The following is a 10,818-nucleotide window of genomic DNA, read 5'->3' on the forward strand; positions in this document are numbered from 1 at the left end:
AGAGCGATCTTTCATTCAGTTCATCCACGAACTATAAAAAATGAATAACAAAATATTATATATTTTGTAATTGTGGTAGGGTTACTAAGGATTTCCACCACCAAAAAAAACAGTACCTGCGGGTGCGATTCACAGACAGTGATTTACAGCGATTTACAACAGCTCTAATTTTTGTTAAATTTTATATTAATTGAGTTTATATTAATTGTTATTGATTTTTTTTCAGGTGTACTTGAGCACACAGATGTTTTCTTCCTAGTACTACAAGTAGTGAAGCTCCACCATCTGCCATGGGTTTATATGCTGTATATCCAGTAATACTGAAGCTCATTATTGTAATGAGCTGCACAGCATGCAACACTGCAGAGTATGAAATTCATGGAGAATGCTGTCCAATGTGTGCTCCTGGTAGGTTACCTTATTTTTATTACCTAGTTATTGAATCCTATTTTTCTTAATTGACTAAGACTTTGTAAATTGCAAATACAATAAATGTACATTGTTCCAAGCAACACTGAAATATTGAAGCTTTACAGCATGGGAAAATAAGCACTTAACATTTGTTTTTGCTATACTACCTGTGCCTTTATCCACTTCAGATATACTAATTGTTTTTTGAATTGATAAAAAAGAAATATGAACTAAAGTATATTTAATTAAAAAACAAGCAATATACTTTCTATTCTGGAGAAAGAAGGCCTTGGATGGATGTCCTGACATAAATCCAACTGAATATTCATGGAGTATTTTGAAATTGCAAGTCCATCAGGAGAATCCTTGTGAGCTTGGATAACTGAAAAAGATTTTCCAAGAAGAAGTGGCCATGTACTATACAAATACATTTTACCATTAGATGTTTTGGAGTAGTTGAAATCACTAACAAGGGTTTGGTGTTTATTTTTTTTTATTTATTTTTACTAAAAGATTAGATTTATTTAAACATTTCTTTATTTATGCTTATAACTGACATTGTGTATAGTACTACTAATTAGTACTTGTACTAATTTTAAGTGCTTCGTGTACTTGACTGCTGTAACAACCGTATTCACTGGCATTTTGCCCTGGAATTGGAAACATGTCTTCCCTGTGCTGTGTGTGATGATGGTGAAGATGTGCTCATCCCTGTAACTTCACAAGATTTATTAGAAAACCTCTAATAAAATAACTAAATGATATAGGACACTTATGTGTAATGTGTATTGTTTTCTTTTTAAAGGTAATGGATTACATGTAAAACATAAGTGTTTGTACACTTCAGATGCACACTGAGCCTTTGACAGGATATTATTGTATAGAAACTCAGGGTGAGAGCTACAGAAAAGCCAAACAGCACTCCACCTGCGTTCCTGGACAATACATCTACCAGAATGGTTAGCATTTTACCATTATTTTAAATATACCTAGTAAAGTTTCATTAAATTCCATTGTATTCTGTCAAACAGTTTTATGAACTTCATTCAGCATACTGTATATAAAACGTTACAGGAACATCATTGTTGGATACAATGTGTAAGGATTGCTCAGAGGAGACGTATTCAGATGGTTTATTTATGCACTGCAAACCACATACAAAGTGAGTATAAGACGACTGTCACATTTCTGTATTGTGAACATTATTTATAAATAAGGTGGAAAATTATTATTTTTATTATTGTTGTTGATATTATTTTTATATTACTCACCTTTACAGATGTGAGTCTTTGGGGCAGATAACAATCACAAGGAACACAGTCGAGTGATGCAGTGTGCAGCCATAAACCGTCACATCTGGGCCTCATCATTGGGATTTTGGTGCCATCTTTATTGGTGCTGGTCATCTTGAGCGTTTTACTTTAGGTAAAAAAAATGGATAAATTAATCATTTTACCTGTGAATAAACATTTTATATATATATATTTTATAATATATTATATGAAATATACAGTATTGTGTATATTTTTTACACACTTTTACATACAGTCCTGAACACTATTACTGTTACAAAATTAGAATTTTATTTTTTCATCCTCATTTACTTTTTGCAGCCCAATTGACTACCATCAAAACCTCATTTTTTCATTGCATGACCATGACATTTAAAAAAATGTCAGGTTTCAGGGCTCATATGCATCACTGTTTTATTTTATTTAATTTTATTTGATTAGCAGGAGGGGGGCATGGTGGCTTAGTGGTTAGCATGTTCGCCTCACACCTCCAGGGTTGGGGGTTCGATTCCCGCCTCTGCCTTGTGTGTGGAGTTTGCATGTTCTCCCCGTGCCTCGGGGGTTTCCTCCGGGTGCTCCGGTTTCCTCCCCCGGTCCAAAGACATGCATGGTAGGTTGATTGGCATCTCTGGAAAATTGTCCATAGTGTGTGTGATTGCGTGAGTGAATGTGTGTGTGTGTGTGTGCGCCCTGCGATGGGTTGGCACTCCGTCCAGGGTGTATCCTGCCTTGATGCCCGATGACGCCTGAGAAAGGCACAGGCTCCCCGTGACCCGAGGTAGTTCGGATAAGCGGTAGAAAATGAATGAATGATTAGCAGGAAAACAGCCAAGAAATCTGCTTTCTTAGTCCCATGTGCAATAATATTCAATATCAGGGGAATTAATAAATAAAAAGAACTGCTGCTTGCTAGATCAGCCAAACTGTCATCCTTCCTTATCCTCCTTGACCTTTCAGCAGCGTTTGATACGGTCAACCACAAGACTCTCTTGTCCACCCTCAGGAGTCTTGGGATTTGTGGATCAGCTTGGGAATGGTTCGCTTCCTACCTGGAAGGACACTCATATCAGGTAACATGGATGTGACATCTGCTCCACGCAGACTCTCCCACAGGGCTCAGTACTTGGTCCTCTTCTTTTCTCCCTGTATACTCACTCTCTTGAAGTTATTTCCTCACATGGGTTCTCTTACCACTGCTATGCTGATGATACACAACTTATCTTCTCTTTCCCACCCTCAGATACCACAGCTTCTGATCGGATCTCAGCATGTCTGGCAGAAATTTCATCATGGATGACTGCTCATCAGTTAAAGCTCAATCCTAGCAAAACTGAACTGCTGTTCATCCCAGGTGATTCATCCCCAGGTCATGACCTTGCTATATCCTTGCACAACGATCTGAGCTCCTCTTCAGCCACAGCTCGCAACCTTGGGGTAACCATGGACAATCAACTGTCATTTTCCTCTCATGTTGCTCATGTCGGTTTCTTCTCTACAACGTTAGACGGATTCGGCCATTTTTGTCCACAGAGGCTGCTCAGGTACTTGTTCAGTCTCTTGTCATTTCAAGACTGGATTACTGCAACGCACTGCTGGCAGGTCTAGCTATGAACACAATCCGTCCTCTGCAAATGATCCAAAATGCAGCTGCCCGGCTTGTTTTCAACCTGCCAAAGTTCTCGCATACCACTCTGCTGCTGCAACCCCTCAAAGATTCAAAACACTGATGCTGGCCTACAAAGCCAAAAATGGACCAGCTCCCACAACTTCTGACACTTTCATTGTAACTTTGAACAAATGTTTTAAACTCATGGTATCTTAAGTACGTAACCTAGTGAGCCAGCATCAATGTATTCAATGTTAGAGATTTAAGCACTTACGTACGTCACTCTGGATAAGGGCGTCTGCCAAATGCTGAAAATGTAAATGTAAATATGGTGGTCCAGTGGCAAGATTCTGTGTTCAATTCCCAGACAGGGAATCAACCCATTTACTGAGGGGTTAATTATTAGTAATTAAATAGGAGGATCAGGAAAAGCATCCGGCATCAAACATGTGGAAAATAATATGCGGATGTATTTAAGTATTGTTATAAAATAGGTTTCCTTTTAATCTAATTGGAAACTGAGTGGGGTTAGTCAGCAGGTGAAACAGAGCTACTAGTGTGTAGGAGAAAGAACCATAACCATTTTTCTTACTTCTGTTTTGTGGTCATCTCTTCCAACCCCTTCATATTAAAGAGTCTTCCATTTTCCCTGCTCTCACAATTCTGCTTAACATTATAAATCATTAAATTACAGATTAAAAAATGTTGTTTTTGTGGTCATTTATTATGAGATATGGCTTTGATATGTAAATTTTCAGAGAGTCAATATTAACTTGTTAGTGTCAGTTTTTTATTACCTGTGTGAAAATCAGAGCTAATATGACAATATTATCAATAAATCAGATACACGTAATGCATTTTATTTTTGTCTTTTTCAGGTTTACACAAATGCTAAACATGATGCCCTCCATGTGATTATTTGGCTTCATATGTTTAACATTACTGAATCTCATTATTGGTATGTGCTGCAAAGCATGCCACACTGCTGAGTATGAAATTGATGGAGAATGCAGTCCAATGTCTGCTCCTGGTATGCTATCTTACTGCAAATACAATAAATGTAGTTTTGTCATGTACATGTTATTGTAACTTTTACAATATTAAACTATTTAAGCACCAGTTTTATTTATAGACATTGTCAGTGAATTGCTGTTACATTTCAGAGAAACAGCTGAAATGGAATGAGTTTACGTCTACATGCTGCACTAGCAATAAATCAGCAATAAAATGGATACTTTACCCCATCTGTCTGCCTCAGCTAAACAAATAGTGCTGAGTCTCAAATCTCCTAATGTATATTCTAGATAATTACTAAATAATATCACCCAGTTTTACTATTACGATGATATTTATTTTCCTGGGTGTTCCAGATTAGCAGGTAATGTTCAGTGTAAGATCATAAGAGATTTCAGTTTATGACAACAATCAAGACAGACTGGAATGCTTTAAATAGAAACAGGGCTTGTCAGGTATTTGAGAGTTTGTCTCTGTGCCTGAATGAGTCGATTTTACGATTTTACACTTTGACATAGAAGGCAGGTGGACAGGATTGTTTGTGCTTTTTCATGTCATCTTATAACTAAACGCTACATGTAATCATATGATTAGTATTTTTTTTTGGGGGGGGTGTCGAGTCAATTGGGAGTGTCATTACTATACTGAAAATGTATTTGCACTTGCACTTTTAGCCTTTACTAAATAGCAATTTTTTTCATATTTTACATTATATACAAAAGCATCAACAGCTGAGTGTCAGTGAAAATGTAATAAAGTTGAAGTGGATAAAGTCTGAAGAATAAAGTCTGTTTTCGCAATCAATTAATCTTGTAATCTATCATTTTCTTGTGTTTGTTTTAGTTATACACCACAATCCTGCTGTAGTACGATTTCAAAGGTGTTGTGTAAGTTTCTATAACAGCAGCCCTGATAATAGGTCCAGCTGGCAGCTGCACTGTCTATCACAGGTTTATATTAATTTTTAATTGTTAACTTACAGAGCAAAAAGTTGACAGCCACTGAAACACATTGCCATTTTTGCTATACATAGCTGTTAAGAGGAACTGTGACGGTCAAGGCAAGATCCGGAAGCCCATGAACAGTCTGAGACAGACCTTCATACTAATACTCTGGCCAAAAAAGGCAAAAAAACAAACAAAAAAAAAAACCTGCGACCTTCTATTGTGTTGCACAAATACAGCATGATCTACATGTAAGATAAATAATAAAATAAGAAGTCTTATAAGTCAAATGAATTTTGGAACAAGTTCTGTAGACTCGTTAAGTAAAAATGCTTTGCCCGAAATCACCAAAAGTATTTTAGCAGTTAAAAAGTTCAGTCCCGAGAGCCATATGCAGCGTCAACTGGGAGCTCCTTTAAATGTGACGTAACTGAGGGAGGCGTCGTTAATGTTTACGAAACAGAAAGCACACGACACTGCTGAACAGACGGACTTTATGTTACTAAACGACAGCTTTTTAAAAACAAACTACAAGAAATACGGCGTCGGTAGCAGCTTTTCTTCATTAATTTCTCCAAGAGACGACAAAACTGTAAGAACCTAATTTACTAGAAACTGACAGTGTATTTGTGTTTAAAGATTACAATAACATGTCTTATTTATATTATATGATGACAGGTAAATAGCTGGTAAAACTTTTTGGCAAAATCTTTAAAACATTATTAAAACTCACTTAATGACAAATATTGCCTCTATAATTACAAAACTTCAAAGGCACAACTCATTATATTAAATATAAAAATAACTCAATGTACATTTAAAGTAATAAAAATATTTAATATATAATAAAACATTTCACTAGCCAGTGCAGCTAGGAATGATGTAGATGCTGATGGAAAAGAGAAATCACAAAGAACTTTTCAGCATCAGCTGACAGCTGAGGTGCATGTTTTTGTGTCTGCATATCTTATCTCTTAAATGACTTTAGATAAGCAAAATAATACAAAAGATTAGCTATGATAGAGGTGAATGGTAAATATTGTTGTTAAAACAAGTAGTTAAACATAAACAATGTTAATTTTGAAGTTAGTTTTGAAGACTTAAAATGCTTTAAAAAGAAAGTATTAGAAAAGCCTACAGAATACAAAGGTCAAAGGTTTCTGTTGGTTTTTTGTTTGCTTTTCTTTTTTATCCAAGATCAAGGAAAACAATATTCAAAAGTAATAAATATAAATATAAGGCTTAGTGTGGCAGCTGAAAAGTCTGAGCAGAATGAATACTTTGTGAAGATGTAGTGAGAGTGCTTATGTGTGTGTGTGAAGGAGACTGAGTCCAGGAGTGCAAACAGGACTCAGGTGAATGTGTTTGTGTTGCTGTGTTGGCAGAGTAGTCCAAGGTGTTAATGCTTGTAGGCTGAGGTGCATTATGGGAATTGGAGTTCAGTGCAGATTCTGGCATAGCAAATGAAAGGCTTATAAAGTGCTTGGTTAGCAATTATGGTACTTTACTTGAGTTTTCAGTTGGTTAACACAGTTTGCATTGACCATATGATATTCTCAAAATAGCTAAAAGTCTACATGTATATTTCTTTTCTAATTTGTCACATTGAGCTTTTGCCTTTGTTTAAGTGAAAGTAAAACTGGTGCATGTTCTGGATTCTTTTCTGGATATTGAAGACCGTGCTGTTTTTACATGACAGAATTCCTTTCTATATCCTGAAATTTCTGCTTTTCTGCTTTTTCAGATTCTTCTTCAATAAATCTGAATGCTTGACAAAAAATCCAGAAAGTATAAAGCAGCTTTAAAATGATCCATAAGCACCATCAACAAATCTCTGCAGAACTAAAATTTCTAAATAAATCAGAATATGTCTGACTTCACTAAGAAACAGACGTGACTGGAAACAGATGACCTGAACACTAAGGAATGTGGCAGGCCATAAAGGCAGAGGAGGAAACGTTAATTTCTTCTTATTGAGACGTCTCATCAGCACTTTCATGATGATTTCCAGTTTAAAACATACTTTTATTATTACTACTGTTTTTTCCTTGAATATTGAAATGTATATTTGCACGTGTGCACAAGCTGAATATGAGATAAACGGAACATGCTGTCCCATGTGTCCACCAGGTAATGAGATTTAATATAGAATATTGCTTTAGAAATAAATGAATATATGGAGCAAGTACACATTTACCATATACTAAAACAGGTAAAGGCAGTTGAGCCCCTATGAAAGTAACTGATTGTTCAGCTCATCTTTAATACATTTTTAGGAAGCCATGTTTTTAGAGATTGCACTGAAATCAACAACACAACATGCAAACCATGTTTTGGTTTAACTTTCATGGATGAACCCAACTCCTTTCCAAGATGCATTAGCTGTAAGCCATGTGATGCTGGTAAGTCTTTTTAATAAATCACAGTTTTATGTCAAATTTTATGTACAGTGTCTATTTACAATATTAATTTTTGAAAATATTTATTTATTTATTTACAGGACAGGGATTAAGAATAAAAACAGCCTGTACACGGACTTCAGATACAGTCTGTGAGCCGCTGGAGGGATTTTACTGCACTGATGAATACAGCGGCAGCTGCAGATATGCAGTGGAACACAGAAAATGTAGCCCTGGACAATACATAAAGCAGAAAGGTTGGTGTAATGTACCTTTATTATAGCATAAACCTTCCCAGTAGCATTTTAACAGTCTGTAAATCACTGGGTTGCAGGATCTTAGATTATTTAATGTTGTCTTTGCAGGGACAGCATTAAAAGATGCTGAATGTGCAGAGTGTGCAGATGGGACCTACTCTAATGGCTCCCTTCAAATTTGTAAACCACATTCATCGTGAGTGTATTAAATTTTTTAAATGATTCTTATTTTTCATTTCATTATTCTGTGTAACATTTCTGTCTATCCACTTTTTCCAGTGATTTCCTCTGTATTTAAAGTGTTTAAAGCATTGAACTAATTCAGCAAAAAGGAAAGGTACAAGATGAAACATAAACTTATACTTCAGTTCAACTGAATTCATTTCAAATTTATTTGTATGGCACGTTTGACAATGGACATTATCTCAGTTTTAAGTTTTACAGAACTTAAAAAACATAATACAAAAAGTTAAATATTATACAAAGATTAATATTATACAAATATTATATTATACTGCCTATAATAGGTCAAAACTGATTAATAACAGGTGGACATTTTTAGCAAAGTTTGCACTTTATAATTTTCAGAATTCTTGTACGTTTCACACTCAATAATATATGCATACTTTGTTACATCACTGATTACACTTAAAAAAAGACCTTACCAAACAGTAAAAGCCTGTACACTAGCACATTTATACACTTATCAGCTCAGCTAATCTTGTATCTTACACTTACACTAAACTCTAGGGATTAAAAAACTGAATGTTACATTTTACTCAACATAGGATAAAAAAATAAAAAGTAAATAGACAGAACTGTTCACCTTTCCAGCTAAAATGTGCCAATGTACATTACACATCTGTCTTTACTTTGACAGGTGTGAAGATTTTGGACTTATAGAAATAACAAAAGGGACAAATTCTTTGGATGCTGAATGTAGAAAAAAACGTCCAGTAGCTCTAATAGCTGGAGTCTCCCTAGTTATAGTGGTAGTTTTGGCTGGATTACTTATTGCTATTGTGAGAATGCGAAGGAAATGCCAACTTAGAGGTAAGTATCATATTAATTAATCTAAGAATGGTGTTTAATTTGTCTTGTAAATGTTTTATTATTAAAGTGGAATCTTTGGTAACGATTCTATCCCAAATGGTCTCTTAAATCAGATGGTACTGTGAGGAAAACAAGACACGAGCCAGATGGAAGTGCTGCTTTAGTTTTACAGGTAATATTTTAAAAATGTTCTATTCAATCAACTTTTATTAACTAGATTGTAATAAAGACTGAAATATGTTTTACATTAAAGACACATATTTAATTAAATATTAAAATTTTATTAAAAAATGGTTTTTTTATTTTGTTTTCTCTTCTTTTTACAAGGACATATTTACTTTACCAAAAAACAGGTAAGAGGCAATATGAAGAGATGCTACCTGTTACAGTTATGAAATGTTCTGTACTCCTGAAAGAAAGAATGTGCAAATATGAGATATCGTATGCAGAATGTGTATTCAGAACAAAATTGTTATTTTATTTATTAAGTATAAATGATTATATATTTTTTTATATATTTTGATAAATCTGGCTAACATCTGGCTAACTGTATCTTTACAGCTTTCATTTCTATCTTCTTTCTTCTTATCTTAGAAAGAAGACAATTGTTTTTAATCACAATGATCATGTGGCTTCTTCAGTTGAAGATGGAAAACAGTTTCGTGATCAACCGGAGCAGGAGTTCACAAACACTAGAAGTGCTGTAACGTGATTATGGATATTATTTCTTGAATCAAGAAATGAAAAAAAGGCTGCTTGAAACATGTAGGGACTTATAGACCAACCATTTTGACTTGTTTCAGTCATATTTAATTTTTCTTGAAGCTGCCATATTTATAACCATTTTAATGGAACCAATGCATGCAAAACTATATATAGAGAGCTGCAGTCTGCACAGATGTTGCCACTGTCAAATCTAACAATCACTGACATTTGCATTTAATCCACAGTCCATCTCTGTATACCAGTGAGAGTCTGATGGTTGTAAAGTGTCCTGTTTGTACTTCGTAGCTGGATGGGCTGACAAAATGAAAAATTCTACATAGACAAAATCTATGTATAAATACAAAGAAAGAGGTCACATGCTGTATATATAGCAGTGTGTACAAACTAGTATTGTATTGTTCTGGGTTAAGCTGTGTGACAAAATTAAAGATGAAGAATGTAGTCCAAACAGAAACTACAAAACCAAAAGTCCAAACATGCGTTTAAATTTGAGCACTGAAACTCACACACAACATACTCTTAAATGACAGTAAGGGAAGCAAGAGATACTTTCTTTTTATTACATTTGGGCAGCAGAGATCAAATTACATAACTTTAAATCCCAGCAACTGTAGCGTCCTGTAAATGATGAACCAAGAACCTTAAACATGGTTCAGTTGATAATGCTGCAGCTTACTAGCATTGTTTTGCAATGTAAAAGTGTTTTAAAAAAGTACAAAATTATACACATGTACATATACATACACTGCGTATAAAATGTTAAAAAGATTCCTACAGTATGTTAAATTTTTCTTCCAAAGTAAAACACTTAAGATGACCATCACCAATAGAGATGGCACCAAAATCCCAATGTTGAGGCCCAGATGAGACGGTTTATAGCTGCACACTGCATCACTCAACTGTGTTCCCTGTCTGATTATCATCTGGCCAAAGGAGGGTATTAAAATAATAATAATAATAATAATAATAATAATAATATTTTAGCCTTAAAGTAATTCTTCGTTTCCTCCAACGTTGTTGTGCTGATTACTCTCCTAATTTCTGCTTTCCAGACTTAAGTGTGGCTTCTGCTTGGTAGGAATGATAATCTGTACACACACAGTACCTTTGTGTACA

At 34.9% G+C, this 10,818-nt stretch overlaps 1 protein-coding gene and 1 long non-coding RNA gene across 2 annotated transcripts; both read left to right on the plus strand.

Moving 5' to 3' along the window:
• The first annotated feature begins 1,261 nt into the window (after positions 1–1,261).
• LOC132853445 (uncharacterized) lies at positions 1,262–3,995 on the plus strand. Its single transcript, XR_009649173.1, has 5 exons — positions 1,262–1,370; positions 1,486–1,573; positions 1,691–1,836; positions 2,661–2,773; positions 2,944–3,995. It is a non-coding gene; the product is annotated as an uncharacterized LOC132853445 (long non-coding RNA).
• A 1,736-nt stretch (positions 3,996–5,731) lies between these two features.
• LOC132853443 (tumor necrosis factor receptor superfamily member 14-like) lies at positions 5,732–10,117 on the plus strand. The gene is made up of 9 exons (XM_060881207.1): positions 5,732–5,859; positions 7,012–7,397; positions 7,544–7,669; positions 7,768–7,923; positions 8,032–8,119; positions 8,804–8,976; positions 9,090–9,148; positions 9,304–9,329; positions 9,571–10,117. The coding sequence occupies exons 2-9, from the start codon at positions 7,265–7,267 to the stop codon at positions 9,686–9,688; spliced, it is 879 nt and encodes a 292-aa protein (XP_060737190.1). The 5' UTR covers positions 5,732–5,859; positions 7,012–7,264; the 3' UTR covers positions 9,689–10,117.
• The last annotated feature ends 701 nt before the right edge of the window (positions 10,118–10,818 follow it).

Source organism: Tachysurus vachellii, chromosome 11, assembly GCF_030014155.1.
Source record: "Tachysurus vachellii isolate PV-2020 chromosome 11, HZAU_Pvac_v1, whole genome shotgun sequence".
Taxonomy (NCBI): Eukaryota; Metazoa; Chordata; class Actinopteri; order Siluriformes; family Bagridae; genus Tachysurus; species Tachysurus vachellii.